The 18,789-nt window shown below is 30.6% G+C and overlaps 1 protein-coding gene across 1 annotated transcript in view; it reads right to left on the bottom strand.

The window, feature by feature from the left end:
* Positions 1-18,789, bottom strand: part of LOC106465606 (kinesin-like protein KIF20B) — a 104,296-nt gene that overhangs the window by 50,665 nt on the left and 34,842 nt on the right. Inside the window, exons 5-9 of the mRNA XM_013925840.2 lie at positions 15,527-15,742; positions 10,548-10,659; positions 8,671-8,742; positions 5,243-5,389; positions 1,574-1,736 (exon numbers count right to left, since the gene is read on the bottom strand). Of these exons, the coding sequence (XP_013781294.1) occupies positions 1,574-1,736; positions 5,243-5,389; positions 8,671-8,742; positions 10,548-10,659; positions 15,527-15,742 (710 nt within the window). The remainder of the gene's footprint in view (positions 1-1,573; positions 1,737-5,242; positions 5,390-8,670; positions 8,743-10,547; positions 10,660-15,526; positions 15,743-18,789) is intronic.

The raw sequence follows: 18,789 nt of genomic DNA, 5'->3' as shown, positions 1-18,789 counted from the left end.
TTGCAACTCAAAAAACCATAGTACAGGGATCCCTCGATCAATGCGCATTTGATTAATGCGTTTTCGTTTAGTGTGCTTAATTTTCTTTACAACCAATATTCCATTAGTGCGTGCATAATACTCGATTAGTGCGGTAACACACATTTCATTTTAACCATAGTAATTGAAAAGTAAGTTTTAGGCACCGAAATTAAATAAAATTAAAAATAGAAAATGGGTAAGTATTTTACTTGTCAAGTTATTACTAGAGTTAAAAATATGCAAGGTGTTTGAATGACAGTTCTTCAACACTGTGCACAGGACGTCACAGGCTTTTCAAAAGATACACAAGAGGTCATTAAAAGAGATTACTCATATTGGAAATCAACTTGGCTTTGCTGAGATTGACGACGAAAATGTTCAAGAATTGCTAGAAGCTTATTCAGAAGAACTAACCAATAAGGAGAGCATATGAAGACATTGATGAATGTGAAGAAATCTTACCTACCCGCCAGCATAAGAAGGAATTAGAAGAACTTTTCACGGTTATTGAAGAATATAAGGGAAAAGGTTTAGTTTGTTTTTGAATTTCGCGCAAAGCTACACGAGGGCTATCTGCGCTAGCCATCCCTAATTTACCAGTGTAAGACGAGAGGGAAGGCAACTAGTCATCACCACCCACCGCCAACTCTTGGGCTACTCTTTTACCAACGAATAGTGGGATTGACCGTCACATTATAATGTCCCCACGGCTGCAAGGGCGAGCATGTTTGGTGTGACGGGGATTCGAACTCGCGACCCTCAGATTGCGAGTCAAGCGCCTTATCCACCTGGCCATGCCAGGCCTGGAAAATGTTTAGAAACAGACCCTGATGAAGATAGAAGCTGTCAAATTTGCAGAAAAATTGATGAGGCAATTTCTCAGTACCACCAATTATATGAAGAACAGAAGAATACGATGCGACAAGCCACTCTAAATAAGTTTTTCATTAAAAAATCAGATCAATAAATTTTAATTCATTGCATTTTTTTCGTATTTTCTTATATACCTATACTTTGATTAAAAAATATGCAAAATAGAAATTAATTGTGAATGAGAATGAAAATTGAGGTACGAATTACATGATTTCCTATGAGTTATTATATTCGATTAGTGTGGCTCTTTTACAGAACACATTAACCGCACTAATCGAGGGATTCCTGTATATCTATTAAAAACAGTCATTTTAAACAAAGAACCCAACATAAACAAACGAAAAATCAAGGAATCCATCTTAATTGAACAAAACAACCAACACCCCGGGGTGCCTAGATACCTGATTTTTTTGCATACAACATACTTGTAATATTCACTAGAGGCCAGGTAAATTACATGAAGATACACTAAGTAGATTCAGTTATAGTATGTATAGTGTTATGTATCCTGGTGTTAAAAGGCCACTCAAATTACATCTGCCCATATTTACAGGGTTAAACACTTTTAACAATATTTAATGGCAATTAACTACTAAGAAGTTCAATGACAATCCAAGTAAAATTGATACCCAAGCCATATTTCTTTGTTGTGTTGAAAAAGTTCACAAAACATACACACCTGTCTAGCTATAGATGAAAACTTCATTACTGCCAAAGTTTCGTCATACATTGATGCACATTGGTTAACGTTGACTATCATTGAAGCTTGGCCCTTACCAGTAAAAAATGCTTGAAACAAGCGAGTTAGCTTACTTTCCCTGAATGGAACTACCTTCTTTTCTCTGAAATAGAGAAACAGTTAAGCTTCGCATCAGGCTCATGTGTTTTGAGCAACATGTTAATGTAATTTAGGGATTAAAAAAAATTATAATTTCTTTATACTTGCAAGTACGGACAAAAAATATTAATTCAGAATACATTTATTGATATTTATTATCCCATGCTCATTTTCCCATTATTTCAAAAAATTATGTAGACTACCCTGCTTTTCTTACTAGCAAGTAGAGTGTAAAATTGTTTTTTTATGATTAGGAATTAACTATTCATTCTTCAGCTTTTGCATTAACCAATTATGTGGCTTCAACAATGCAATTCACAAAATGAAATACAGCATTAATATATTTTTACTTAGTTATAAATATATATATACAAGTTTACACCTTACAATTCTGATATTCTTCTTTTACTAATGGAAGAAATATTTCTAGCAATAATTAAAAAAAAAACATCCTTGGTGTTAAACTTAAATTATACGTTCATATAACCTATTATGTTTATTTCTACATTACTTTCCCCACAGAGTAAAAACAACTAGAGGGATAGTGACAACTATATTTATGGTCATTCACATATCAAAAATTGTGTCCCACTCAAACAAATACACCAAGTATCGCTGCACAATAAACTGCTTGAGAAACAACAAAGACAATAAAGATGTGTGATTTCATCATTTCACTATGAAGGATATGGAAATGTGAATACCTCTCAAAATCTCATTCTTTAATTTTAACCCAAGTAACTCCATTCAAATCCCGATTTGCACACCTTGTACCGTCACATTTCAGTTTGTTGTTTTTCCTCATCATTGACCTTATCTGATCTCTAATTCTTTCTATGCCAAAGGTAACAGAAAAAGTGCCACATTCAAGTTTCATCTCAAAGAGTGTCTGTACCACTTTCACAATATGGGATTTTATGTAAAAACAATTACTATTGATATCTGCTTCACTAATGAGAAACCATTCTTTTGGTACAACGAATACAAGTACTTCATCATGTTTGATCCACCACAGTTACTGAAGTGCTTCAAAAAAGAGCCTCCACAAATACAATTTTCTTGTTGATGGTAATGTTATTTCTTGGAAGCATATAGGAAAATTATCTGGCACTGATTCCTGTAAGGGTTTATGTCTTGCTCCCAAGCACACTGCAAAACATGCAAGTCTCTTCCTTTCCCTTCCCAAAGATGAAAGTAAAGACAACTACTGAAGTTTTAGTGGGATGGTGTCATTAGCAATCCTGAGTTATATTTTATGGGACATTTATCCCAGAAGGTTTTTCACACTATCAATTTCACAGGTAAAATTGACAATCCTTTTGACTCATTCAAAAGTTCAGCACTTTGAAACACTAATCATTTCAACAGGGGAATTAAGACTGGATCTTGTCACTTGCCCTTGCATAAGATGTTTTCACCAGTGACTAATCCCTTCCATTACAGGATGGCAGATTTTGACCAACTATGGGATGAATTAAGCACCTTCAAGAGCCTCAAGACAGTAGATTTTTTGCTTACATGCAGACTAGCAGGACTGTCTTGAAAATATTTTCTCAATAACTTGTGCAAAAGGGACACTTTTCAGACAATCAAGGTCCAAAATACTTCACTGAAAGATTCAAACACGTCATGCTGAATTCAATATTATCATCAGCCCCAAATGTAAATTGTCAGCTTGATGTTGCTAAACAATTATTGTCCCACTGCTTTTTTCAAGGACCAGTTTCTGTTTCTGTGAGTGAAGGTAGTGTCCAATCTGGCACCACTTTTGAGTCTTCCAAAAGAGAACACCCTCTATTATGTCACACACACTGCAGTCAGCCTGTGGCAATATTTAGCAAGATATCAATTGAGAACTGTAAGCGTGCCATGAAATGTACAGAAAAGGTGAAGCACATCAACAAGAACGAATGTTCACTTTTTTTTCAAGGAATAATGATGGTTATGGTGATTTAACTTCTCCTACTCCAGAATTTCACCAGTTCTTGATGAAGTGCAAAGAGAAGTTTTTAAGTTATATTCTGGCAGTTAACCACAAGTAGCAAAATCAATCAGAAATCAGGTGATCCTCATCTCACTTCAATTCACTCAGAGAAGTAATTCAACAGTATATTAGAAAGAGGATGTTCTTTGAAATGAAATTTTTCAATGAAGCACTATATGAGAAAAAGCTGATGAGTAAAAAAGAGGAAAAAGAACAAGACATTCAAGAAACTTTCTTACCAGTGATTTTAGATTGTGCCCATATAATTAATATTTACTAGATGGAAATTACCAAATACTATTTTTACTATGATCTTTAACTTTATAGTCATTAGGAATATTAGATAGAATAGAAAAATACAATTTTCAAAGAATGTTAGTCATTTTCACTTTTTTTTGTACATATTATTGTAACTAAACAGATCTGTATTACTATGGTAATCTGTTATTAATAACAAAATAATTGTCAAGTTTTTATAAATGTACACTGTGCATTATAGTTTTACTTGAAATGTACCTAAATTTCTTGTTTATTATCTAAGTAGAAGAACCCTGGTATAATTTCTTATTCCTCATATTTTAACAAATTATTATTTTATATTAATAATGAATAAGTAATAAACAATTAGTAATTTGGGACCAACAAACTCCCATTACCTTTTATGTGATACATTACGATTTTACTGAAAATGCAAATATATTTTGATAAGCAAATTAGGCAATAGATTGTGATGACTCTACTTAGTTAAAAAAACAGTTATTTTTAAATTGTACTCTGCAGTAGCCAGGCACCATCATAACAATCTATTAAATACTATTATCACACCACTGCTTATATACCATTCATCATTGTTGAAATCTGATCATTTAGTTTTCTACTTGTGTCATCCACTAAAGTGTGTATAAATAGCCCTTGATAATGGTGGGTGAATGACCATAATTACAAGCAGAGCTAGTGAGCCACTGTGTATGTCCAGCAGGCATGTGCTGTCCTTCTACTCTGTGCTTTTATTTTCATTTTTAGAGAGGGTATAATACATGTATTTACCACTCTTATTAACCACAATGTTTAAGACCAGATAGCATACATCATAAAAAAATCACTGTCACCAAAAGTTCATTTTCAATTAAAAAACAATAGCAACCTGAATAGCTTAGAAGACTCTTACCAACATGAGTTCATTTCTACAAAAGTACTTTTAATTCAAAATGAAACACTGAAAATTTGTACTAGCAACATGAACTTTACCTCTAAAAAAATCCCCAGTTTCAAAACATAATGTAATGTGATCTGTTGGATATATTCGAGTGCATTTACCTATTCCCATGTCTTTTTATTATCATTAATATTAAGGATTAGTAGATTCAAATGCACTATGCTTTAAAACAGCAATAACTCAGAAACATCTGGTATGAAAATTGAAAAAACAAGTAATTTCTAAAAATAATTAAAATACATGATACAAGGTTGATAGGTTCTGTAAAGAATGAATAACATAATAAGAAATAAACAAAAATGTCACAAACTTGTGAAGCTGGTTGTGACGGAGAGCTTCTATACATCGACCAAGAACTAGCAAAGAAGTGTTGATATTTCCAGCTTCTTTTAACCGTTCTCCTGTGTTATGAGTTTTGCAACAACGTTCACTACCAGCTAAGTCACAAAATGATAACCTGTATACAAATTAAAACAGTAAATATCACTAATTTATAAGCTGCCTCTGTTTATATTTCACAACTGAATCACAAGTATAAAACATATTTTTGGCAATGTCAAAACCTCACAGGACAAGTTGTAATGCCAGAAAGAATCACATAAATATTTACTCCTTGATACTTGGATATTTAAATTTTAAAATTTTATTTGAGATAATACACTAAGCAGTCTTTAAATATACTATACATATCTTATTACTAAATGAAATTCTTCAAATATAATATAGGTAAAAACCTACTATTGAATAGAACAGTGTTTTATGCATTCTTTTTTGAATTATGTATAAACAAGTTCTGTGGTGTAACAGCAACAAACTTTTATAGCTTTTTATTTAGCTTCAAAACACACAAGAATAGGCTGGTTATCATTTTTAACACAGGTTCAGCTCATTTCACCAATCTCGTAATCACAAACTAGTCATTACAGTTTTCATACTATACCTTTTAACCCTCTTGTTATGAGCAAGTCAAAATGCACATCATGACTTTATCGAGTTACATTCAAAATTTAATTAACTCTCTCAACATAGGCTCGGTTGATTTGACTGATCATGTGACTGTTTTGTAATAGTATAAAGTCTTTATACATTTGATACTACTAACTTTTAATATAGTATGTATATCTTCACGAAATTCGGTAGTCTTGCAGTAAACATTACAAGTCTTTCACATACAAAAAAAAATCATTTTTTTGTGAAGCATTTTAAATACACTAAAAAAAGATTCGTCTGTGAATATAGAGTATTTCTTTTGAATAGTCCGTGTGCAAATTTTATATTCTATGATGTTTTCTCTAAAATAACTCTATACAAGGTCAGTCGATTTGACGACCTTGTAACCACCACCACCACATACACACACAAAAAAATAAATCAATTAAAATTACCCTTTTACTCTTTCTAGAATATCTTTAAATTGCAACATGAAACTACATTCGTTTATACTAAGTAGCTTTAAATCATAACAATATACATCTATTTATAATTAAATATTATTGCATTTTGAACCATGTTTAACTACTATTTGCACCATAAGTTGTAACTCACCTGAAGAATGTAGAGCTCACATTACACCATCGAATTACTTTAGCCATGACCTGCTCGTGAAACACTTTTATATATTATTATTTATTTTACCTAATCTAACCTTAACTAACCTAAAGAGACCCCCATTTTTACATTTTAGTTACTTTTATAATAATAAAGAACAAACATGAAAAACAAAAATTAAATACTTATCCAAGTATTCTTTTTTTTGTGCCGTCGACTATCAATGACACTTAACCTTACTTTTTATTTAATTAAATAATGCATGAAAGAACATAGAATATTAACATGCAAAAAGCAAATAATTTTTTCTAACAATCATAACTTTTCTTCCTTTCGAACTACGCGACAAGAGATGTTACAAATTCATCCAAACTAGTCGTTACGCTTCCTGTGGGAACAAAACCCATACTACAAATAAAACTGATGATTATCTGTTCAGAACATGTTACACAATATGTCATTTGATAAATGAAATCCTTGGCTTTCTATTGTTTTTAATGTATATTGTACAATTATCATTATAAAAGCAACCAACTTGTAAAAATTAGAAACTAACAAGGTTAAATAGGGTAGATTAGGTATAAAAAGAGAAAGAAAGAAAGAAAGAAGAATTTTTCCGAAGTACACTAGTGAGTAGCTTGAGCATTACATAAATTGATAGGGTAATGTGAGCTACACATTAGCCAAGTGATTTACAACTTGTGTAGTAAGATTATTAGTTAGACATGGTTTAAAGGACAATAATACAATAAACTTTAAACTATTTAGGATAAATAAATGTAGTTGCCTGTTACAATTTGAAGTCATTCTAGAAAAAAAAAAGTAATTTAATTTTATATTTTTTTATGGTGGTTACGAGATTGGTCAATTGACCAATCATGTATAGAGTTAGGGTAGAGAAAATAACAGATAAAATTTAGTTTTATTGAAAAAGAAGAAGAAGAAAAAAAAAACGTATGCTAGGAGCAGCCAACACTGACTCCATAAATTCTCAGAAAATACTTCATTAAAAATGGTTTTTTTTGTTTATAAAATTTATAATGCTTACTGAATGCTTCTAAAATTTTGTAAAGATACACAAAACATCTTATAAGTTCTAGTATAGAAACTATAAATGTCAATTTTGGGTCACAAATGTGGGTGATTCGACTGAGCTCATAGTGAAAGAGTTAAGTGTATCTTCATGAAATTTGGGAAGTTTAAGTTTTTTGTACATAAAAAATCAGATTTTTTTAATCAAGCATTTTTACTAAAGATTTGTCTGCAAATGTCAGAATGTTGACTATTCCGTATGCAAAGTGATTTTCATTTTCATATTAAAAATACTTTTATTCATCTAAGAATATTTATACTTCATTTGCAAAACCTCTTAAATAAATATCAAATATTTTTTCCAGTAAAACTTTATACTTTATCTGTTATTTTCTCTATTTTTACTCTATATAGACTCACTTGATTTGACCAACTTTGTAATCACCATAAAAAATATGAAATAAATCTAAATTACTCTTTTTCTTTGTAGAATGACTGCAGATTGTAATAGGATCTTACATTTATTTATCATAAATAGCTTAAGGCTTGTAATAGTATATATCTGTTTATACATGATTTTATTGCTCTTTGAACCATGTTTAACTAATAATCCTGCCACACAAGTGTGTAAATCACTCGGCAAATGGGTAGCTCGTTTTACCTTCTTGAATTACATATCACACAAGCTAATCGCATGATTCTCATACTAGTAGAGATTTAGGATATCTTAAAATATTCCCTTATAAAATTAAGAGATCAAACTTATATAATATTAAAATTTGATGTATTAACTACATTTTAACATCAAGTTTATTTGTACACATTGACAATAAAGTAGTTTAATTCAATTTTGAATTAACTCTCTAATAGGTTGTGACATGCACACTCTGACCTTCCCATAGCAAGAGGGTTAACAAACAGTAGTACAAACCTACAAATCTGCTATTACACATACAATCATTCTGACAAAATCTTATCACAAAGTACAACATAACAGTTATTATGTTTAAACCTTATATATACCTTCAGTGAACGTAGTAACTAATCAATAATATACAATTTATTTTTTAATCTTCCTAATTTGCAAAACAATCAGAAAAACATGAATTAGATAGATTATGACAGCACTAACAAACTAAATACCTAAGTCACACTTACTTGCTAATCCTTGCATTATGTGGTTTGGCAACATCTACCACACGAACAAGTCGAATGGAGAAGATACAGTGACTATACAAATAAATAAGAATACATGATTAGTTTGATTTAATGCTTTAAAAATATGTTGAATTGTCTATTTAAGAAAATTAGTTAAATGGTTAAATGTCATATAAATGTATTTTGTAATTTAGTAGCCATGAATGACAGTAACAGGATGTCAGTCAGTCTATGAGAATTTCTACCATATCTTTCAAGTGGCTGTGAAATCCTCTGATGCATACCTCCTAAAATGACATTAGTTGAAACATGGGATCTATAATATACCATTAAGATATGCTCAAACTATGATATTTTGTTTTGTTTGTTTGGCTAATTTATAAGAATTAGAATTGTGTACATATTGCCACACATATAAAATGGAACTACCATGACCCATTTTATCAATTTGTCAATTAAACTTGTCTTAAAATAAAAATAACCACACTGAAAGACATCATATTTGTTTGACCTTAAAAAGTTTTTACAATGAATTGTCATTCTGTGATTTCTTCTTGATAATGGTTTGGTTTGTTTGTTTTAGCACAAAACTACTAAACAGGCTATCTGCACTCTCTCCACTCTGAGGAATCAAACCACAGATTTTAACACTAAGTAGGTAAATCTATTACAAGAGCCGCTTGAAAACAGGGTTTGTCTACTGCATGAAATATGCACACTAGATGTTAATCTAATTTTCAAAATAAAAAAATAAAAAAGAGGTGAAAAATCAAACTGATGGATGCAACTTATGATTTTACAATAACAGTGGAAATTTATAAGTCATTATTTAAAATGCAAATAGGATTATTATTTTAAATCTAAAATTTTTTAAATTTCTTAAAACTCTGTAAAAAGTAAATTTTAATTTATAGAAATATTATTTTTATTGAATTAGTTTGCATGTAATAACTGGTATTTCAAAAAAGCTTTACTATAATGTTCTTGCTTGGGCACACTAAATATCTGATCGTTAGAATGTATCAGAGTTGAATATAGTTTACTCCGGAAAGAAACAATAATCCTCAGTAATAAAAAATACACAAAAAAATAACCAGGTATAAAATTATTTTACTTTTCCTATCTACATTTCAATACTTATCTGGTTTTTCCCTCAGCCCAGTCATGTGTGCTAAGAAGCCCCAACAAAACTGGGAGGCCAAACTTTCTGCACCCAGCTAGATATGTAGGACTAACAAGAAGCCCCAGATCTAGCTGCTAGGAGAGCAAGGATTATGTCATCATTGGGCAAACCAGATAACTCTTAAATCCTAAATAAAAGTTTTAAGTCCATTAATCAAGTTCTAGTGCTATTAATTTGATCTAAGTATTCAAAAATCTATTTCCATCAGTGGTATTCAAAGTAACTTTATAACCTCAATGGTATTCCCAGAAGAAAACACAATTCAGCTAGTCAAACTTCACCTCTTATATTCACAGTACTATACTGTTTTGCCTCACTATGCTTACAGAAGTTTCTTGATCTTTGACCCCTCCTCAAGTTGTATTGCTTAAAAATTTGAAAAGATTATGAAGTACTAATCAAAACTGTCTTTCTGTTAGTAACTAATTTAACCAACAAAAACTGTGGGTTTGACATTAATATGGTAAATGATGAAGGTATTCTGGCATTTTTTTCTTAGTCATCTTTTGTTAATTATTTTAAAGATGTGTAAGAAAGCTATGAAATAAATTAAGGTAGGAATAAATATTGTTTGTAAGTTTATATTGGTATTCAAGTCAGCAGTAGGAGCTCCCGAGAGTTCCCATATATATATATATAAAAGTTGGGGAAAGGAAGCTTGGCAATTTTAAGTGTATAGGATATTCATGCTTACCTGCGGCTAGACTGCTGGTTTAGTTTTGTAGCTGCAATTCGCAAGTTCTTCTGTCCAATATTAAGCAACCTGCAAGCTTCTTCTGCTGAAGACACGCATATTTCTTGAAGTCCTGTTATATGAAGGGGAAAAAAATATCTCTCAAGAATGAGAAAACTTTCTATTATACTTTGCATCACAAAAATAATTCCTTTACACGTTACAGAATACACAATATAGTTAAAAACAGATTTTTAATGTTAATGTAGGTCATTAAGTAATTTACTCTGAACCACATGATTTTCCTTGTACCCTTCATGTTGATATCACTGGGTCTTCTTTGTCCTCGTGAAAAATCGTATTTTAAAATTTATGGAACACTTCACCTACTTCTCACCTTAGTTTTAGTATCTCAAATAGTTCAATCAAATGGTATATTAATCTCATCCTAATTAATCAAGAGAAATGAGTGAGACTAAATTCTGACAAATTTCTGCAACTTTTTTGATATTCGGATCTGTGATATTAAATACAGCAAATGTGATTCAACTTATTCCATATTTGTCTATGTGTCATATCCATGTCTTTAAACTTGGATCAGCCTCTTTTCCCAAGATACTTGATACTTAAAAGAAAAATGATTCACTTTTTCTTCATTTTAAAGTATGAAGATTGTGGATCCTCACTGTTTGGATGAACTAAAAAGGACAAACTGTACAAGTAGAAATAGCATTCTTGCCTCTTTTAGTCATCTATTCTGGTGCTCAACTTAGATCTCTCAGTTTTAACTCTGAGCAACTAAAATAAAATAATTTTTGCATCTTAACTATGCACCAGAGAGGTAGTGTGAACCAATGGCTTCATGCTTTAAACTCATAGTTGGATTATTGAGAGTTCAAGGCTGGCCCACATCATTCTGTTGTCTTTGAGCAAAACACTTTACCACATTTGTTCCAGTCTACCCAGCTTAGCTGTATGATGGATACCAGCCCTTAGCTGGGGGTTAACCTGCAATGGACTGGAATACTGTCCAGGATTGAATGGGTCACCATTATCATCTGCTTGTGCCACTAAAAATCAGAGCTCACAAGCACCAGTACTATGTGCCTTGCAAAGACATGACAAGGGTTTAAGTTTAACTAACTATACATCCAACCTTATTAAGTAAGAAATCTTTCAGTATGTTTTGTTTATTCAATTCCAAATTCTTTCAAATACATTCCCATACAGACATATATACTCTTCAGATTTGTGTACCTTGATAATATCCAGTTATTTTACTGTTTTTCAATAGATATATTTAAATGTTTATAGTTCTATATAGCTGTATGGACAAGAAAACAACTCAATTGGACTGCTAATATCCCATGTTCTCCTCAAACTTAATTAATAAGGAACTTACAAAACCAAAAAATAATTTCTAAATTCACATAACACTTTGTTCATAGTTTATGTTAACTCTAAGTTTATGGGCTTAGCTCATTGGCTTCTTGCTCGTACGAGTTTTCTTAATGTATCTTCACAACAAGTAGTAGGATTTCTTTTAAAGATTACAAGTATTTTGTACACAAAGGAGATAATTTTAATTAAAGATTTGTTATTTTTGTATTGTAAGTTACTTGCACCAAGAAATGTTTAAAATTAAGAAATAGAAAAAATGTATTTACTTTTCATTTTTTATTGAATAATCTAAAAAGACGTTTTGGTTATATCCTTAACTGCAAATCATTACACTTTAACATATAGTATAGTTTTAATGTTTTATTTTCCTTTCCTGTTCTTTAGCATTATTATTTAATGCAACACAAGTCAATGGACATCCTGGGGCAATATAACAGTATCTTTGGCAAAATGTTGTTGCTTTCGCATACACACTAAATCTTATGAACCAAGGCAAAATTTGGGTTATATGCATATGAAAACATAAATAACACATATAAAATATAAAGCTAAAACCTAAATACCATTTAATTATCTATCTAACTAACATATTTATAGGTGAAAAAGAACACTAAATACTAGGAAGGACATAAGGTGCAGAAATATTAAGAGCAGTTTGAAAAGATTATATAAAATTCTGCACGCCAATTTGAAAATAACCAATGGAAAATTGTAGTTTAAAATTAGCTCTTTCTATCTACATAAATAAAAACATTGAGTGCAAAATTGTATGACTATGTGTAGAAAGTGGCCATGGCTTCTGTTCAGGGTTTCCAAGAGTTTTATTTTTCTTTTCCCAGAACTTGTCCTAAAGAATTTGAAGGAAGGATGTGTAAACAGAGCAATTAGCTTAAGTTTTGTATACATTGAGGTCAAGTGTATGAGAAAAATTACTTAAATTACAAAGATCAAAAGCTAAGACTTGTAAATGCTTGTGCATCATGGGACAACAAAACTGAAGATTGAGTATTTTTAAGTTTCTTTTGAAATAAAGGAATTAAAAGTTAGGTATTATAAAACACTGAATTACAACATAGATTATAATGCTAATTTCACTGACATACATTGATAGTAAAGTTGCTTAATTACGTTTTGAAACTTGTTGTTAACATCAAATTTGACAATTAATGACCATGTACCTGTATCTCATCCACTTTCTTATCTGCAAATTATTCACTATTTTCAGTATGTGAAAGAAACTAAATGCGTTCAAAACATTTTAATGCAATTCAAATAAAACCACTAAATTATATTATTTACAACCTCATGTCTGGAAATATTAAAAAAAATAGTAGCACAGTGCTAAAATGATTTAATTATTCCTAATGAAGAGGTATGTGATTTGATCATATGGAATTCATGCAAAGAAAAAGAGAGAGAACTGCTAAAACCATATTTCATAACAAGACAAAAAACAGGACCTAATCACTTAACTCTCTTGCTACAGACATGGTGGATTACACTGACCTTGTGATCCCAAAGTGACCATCAGTTTCCATATTATGACTGAACATGTTTTGTATATCTTCATGAAAATTTTCAAGCATTTAAAACACTACAAGATTTTTGTAGAAAAAAAGGTAGAATTTTAAAGTATTTTTACTAAAACTTTGTCCATGAATAAACGAAGTGAGAGTTTTGACTGCTCTGCATTCAAAGTGATTTTCAATTTAAGATTAAAAAATTTATTCATCTGAAAAATATTAATTTCATTTGCATAATCTCAAAAACTTTCTAAATAAATGTTTTTTTATTTCAGTAAAACATTATATTTTACCTGTTTTTTCTCTTCCTGATTCTGTCACATTAAGGTATAATGACAATAAAGCAGTAGTATTGTACTATCCTTTTTAGTATTGATCATAAAGTTCCAAAGTACTTTTCCCGAGAGTTCCTACTTCTAACCTCACATCTATTTCCTGTTTATTATACTGTTAGAAGCTGAAGCAGATACCTGTTGAACATAAAGCAATGACAGAGCTGATAGCAAACAAACATGTGTAGCCCAAAAAGCAGACATTCTCCCAAAATTTATTGAAATTTAGGCTCTGAGAACCCAGTGGGAGAGGATTTATTGGCTTGTTTACAGTACAGTTGTTACAATACACTTGGTAGGTATTTGGATGTTAGTTATTCTCCTTGGATGGCTGGAATTCAGCAGTATAGTTGCAGAAAGTGTGTAAATTCCTATGAACATGTAAATATATTATTATGATTTATTCATAATGCTTAATTTTTAGTTATTTTTCTTGAAACTATGATCTCTAGTACTTATGATTTTATGAAATTGTGTCGTATTTGCTAAGCTTCACTGTAAGCCTAATTTATTCTCTCAAGTGAAGGGGGAAACAAATTAATTTTTGTAGCTTTCAAAGATGCATTCTAGAAAACCAAAAAGTATCAAATTACTATACTGGTACACATAAAAACCACTGTCTTTTCAACTAAGTTATATGTGGGTTAAAAAAAATCTCATTTCTGTTTAGAACAAAGATTTAGTCAACTTCAACATTTCCAGTGAAACTATGGCTTTCCTCTTCAAGTCAATTACAAACAACTCTTGATTTCTATTGGTAATAAACATGTACTTAAAAGAAGTAAGCACGAGTAGACAAGAGGTTTCAAAATAATAATAGTAATGGGAGGGGCTACTCTGATAGGTTTGCTAAATGTATTGATACCCCAGCAAATAAAAAAGGTGGGAGGCTCTTATTTTATATTCTAGCCTTTCAATGTTGAAATTTGAGTTTCTGATTCATTAACCACTACAGATGTTGTATGATAGGAATAATAAAATATAAACTGATCAATAACTCAATACATACCATTTGACCCACAAAAAAGCATAATAAAGCATTTTTAAAAATATTTTCGTTTTAATTATAAACTGTGTTTAGATGGCAACTTCATTGATATATATATTGATAATAAAGTTGTATAATTAAATTTTGAAAATAACTAATATTGTGAAATGCAATCTTTGACCTGTCTCTAGTGAGAGGGTTAAACAAGAAAGACGCATAGAGAAGTAAGATCATATAACAGTACATAACACACACACGCACACCATTGTAACAGTCTTTACTGCCCACTGAAAGGCATCTGCTCAAAACATCATACAATTTAAACTAGGAAAAGTTTCATTCAGACATGTCAATCTATTCTTTATTAACATTTACACAAAGATATATAGGGGTACGCGCAATAAAAATCACTTGAAGAGCTTTGATACACAAAGCCAAAAATGTAAACATCATTAAAATTCTAACTAATTGTTCAGAAACAAAGTATAAAACGTTTTATTATTTAAATCATGTTATAATCATTAGGTTCAAATTTCATACCATCTAAAATAGTTTGCCTAATATGTTAAATTAATCAAAATTGGTTATTACCCATTTATTACAGCATATTTGAGATCTCTTTTGAGTGCTTTTTAATGCATAAAATGAAAATTACAATTACTGCATCAATCTTTGTTTCTATATGAATAAAAGATGACAATATTCCATCAGCATTAAATTTGAGTCTTATCCAATACACCACTTCAATCTACACACCTTTTATGTAGACATTTCCATTCTTGTCTTCAGCTAAACGAAGTGTACTACGCTTTCTTCCTTGGGTTAGAGGTTCTAATAAATCAAATATGTATTCGTTATAGATTTCAGCAAAAGAAATCCAAACTGAAAATAGGATATTTCCTTGTTCCTCTACACTTACACATGAAGCCTCATGGACTCTTTCACCATCAATACCAGTTTTTTCTAATGAATCTGGGAAGAAAAAAAACATCAACTGAAATCGCCACAACAGTCTTTTAAAAAAATGAGAAAAGCAAAAACTTGCACAAATAAAACAAATAAGTCTTCAAGTTAGCCAATACACACAAAAATTAGTATTATTACATGCATACATAAAACAATTTATTAATATTACACATTTAACTTAAAAAATACACTGATTAATAAGAGCGAAAATTCATTCTTACCTTTACATAAATGATACTAGGAACTTCAAGACTGTCTTATTATAACAATTAACATACCAAAAACTTTCACTTAAACTTTGAAAGCCAATGAGTTCCTTCTGCTAAGTTATGTTTTCAACTTTTATTTCTATTACTAAGGCTCATGTATGACAATTACTTATTGATAAAATCAACAACCCAACACACATTGTCATGAGTTGGTGAAATGACCAAGATATTCCTGAATCTGCTATGTAATTTACTGGTGTGGTGGGGTAATTACAGATTTGTCATAGTTTTATTATAAGTTAATGTTTTACACTTAATTATCAAGACAAACCTATGATAGTTACAACATATTTCGAGTGGTGTTACACACTTGGATAAAAACCGAACCATACAGTTTCCAATTACATTCATACAGATCTGCACTGTCACAATAAACCTTTCTATTATTTTTGGCCAGGGTAAGCCTCGTTATAATTTTTTCTAGAAACAGGAAGGTGAAATACCATAACTTGTTAAGTAGCCTGTACAAGTTTTCTGAACTAAAAATCTTAATATGTCATGAAGTAAACACAGTGTAAGCACTAGTCCAATTTCCAGAAAAAAAATAGACATACAGGAAAATAATTTAGCAGTTATAATTTATTTTCACTTCTGTATTATCATGATAGCAATTAAATACATGTCATCTGGTCTTTCCCTCAGCCCAATCATGTGTGCTAAAAAGCCACAACAAAACTGGGAGGCCAAACTTTCTGCACCAAGCTAGATATATAGGACTAACATGAAGCCCCAGATCCAGCTGCTAGGAGAGCAAGGATTGTGTCATCATTGGGCAAACCAGATGATTCATTTTATAGACAATCAATTTTTAAAAATCCACAATGAAGAGAGGTGTATACTATTTTAGTATTTTACAAACAATAAGTTTGTTACCATTGTGCAAACTGATGCAATTGCATAAATAATTATGTTTCAAAAATATATGTTAAAAGTTTATCATTTTCAATTACTAGTTATTTTTTACAAATAACCCCAAAAACTATAAACTTAAATATCAATGTTATTTGGTATCATTCAACTGTTGAAAATACAATATTGTTAACTCTTTCAATTCTGATTACACACAAGAACTATTTCATTCAGTATCAATATTTTTTTAATCAAAAAAAGAGAGAGAAATAAATAAATAAAAGGAAAACTAACTTTGTTTATATGTACTTTACATGGATCACCAAAGAAAAAGATCTGGTTTCTTTTTCTGACACTAATCTGAGTTAGTGGTAATTTTTATATTTTAGTAGTTTATTGTATACTTATCATGTTTTGTTTTTGTTAAAATAACATTTTAGTTAAAGTTTTATTTTACAAGTAAGACAGATAGAAACTGGTTAATATATATCAAAATGTTCTAAGGTCAGATCAAACAATGATAAAAATAAAGAAAGACACTTTTTGAATTTTCCAATTTTTATCTTATGTGAATTTAAATTGAATATTTCCTGACAACAAAGCTTTGTAAACAATGATATTCACGATTAGCTTAGAATGAAATGCTTTGCTTATATTCTAGGAATTTTAGGTGAAATCAAACACTTTGAAGAACAAATGTGGCATAAATTCTTAAGAAGTGCATACATGTGGCAAGACTTGACTAGGTATCAGGCTGAAATTGCAAGGAATTTCACAAAGTTGTCGATACTGAAATAACACTAGTGATCCGAACATTAGGCCTAGCCTATGCATACCAAATATTAACAATGGAGGTTATCATAAGTGATGCTATCAGTATTTTACTGATATTTCAAAACAGAAGCATGTACTTGCTTCAAAGGAGAAAACAAAAGGTATTTTGAATTTGATTAAAGCAGTAAAGTTAACATAATTGATAAGTGTAAGTTTACAGGCCTACCCTAGTCTGTCCACCAAGACTACAGAACAGATGTGGCTTTACTTTGTTGTGTAGTCCAGGCATCACCCATGAAGTATAATTGTACAGTAAGCTATACAAGAGTAACTGTGGTTGATTTGGAAATGAAAAAGGCCTATTGTTCATTTTGCTGCAGATTTATATATAAACATTACCAGCCTCTGTCTGTGTAGTCAGGGTGGTTGGGGTTATATTTGAATTCTGTCTTTGAATACTTCATCTCACCAAATTCTTCTGAACTTTCAAAAAGGGCATGCTGTATTAGCTTTTAAGTGATTAAATTATGTACTGACAGCAGTGGTTTTCCTGAGACTTCAAAAAGTATTATATTGTAGCGTATCTGCTTGTTTGATAATTTACCGTAAAAATTCTTTCCGAGAAACTTTATAAGTAATAATAATAATATAATTAAAATGGTTTACGAGTCACGCATGCAAGCAGCTCGTGGGTAATGTAATTCGACAGCGTAACGTGAGCTGCACGTTCCCCAAGTGATTTACAACTTTTATGGCGGGAATAGCAGTTAGACACGGTTAGAAGGGCAATAAAACATTAAAATTTAATTATAAAGAGATGTATAATGTTACATCTAAGAAAACTTAGAGCTACTTAGGATAAACGAATGTAGTTTCAGGTTACAATTTGAAGTCATTCTAGAAAGAAAAGAAAGTTAATTTGGGTTTATTTAGATTTTTTTTTTGGCAGTTAGGAGGTTGGTCGAATTGATCGATACCATTTTGAGATAGGGTAGAAAAAATAAAAACTATAAGGATTTAGTGAAAAAAAAACGTTTGAAATGCATTTAGAAGGTTTTAGGTATTACACAAAAGAAATGTGAGATTTTTTAGATGATGAAAAGTATTTTTAATTTTGACATGAAAATCACTTTGCACTCAGACTAGTTAAAAAAAAAAATC

This window comes from Limulus polyphemus, unplaced genomic scaffold (genome assembly GCF_000517525.1).
Source record: "Limulus polyphemus unplaced genomic scaffold, Limulus_polyphemus-2.1.2 Scaffold1998, whole genome shotgun sequence".
Taxonomy (NCBI): domain Eukaryota; kingdom Metazoa; phylum Arthropoda; class Merostomata; order Xiphosura; family Limulidae; genus Limulus; species Limulus polyphemus.
This window is presented reverse-complemented; position numbering and strand designations above follow the sequence as displayed.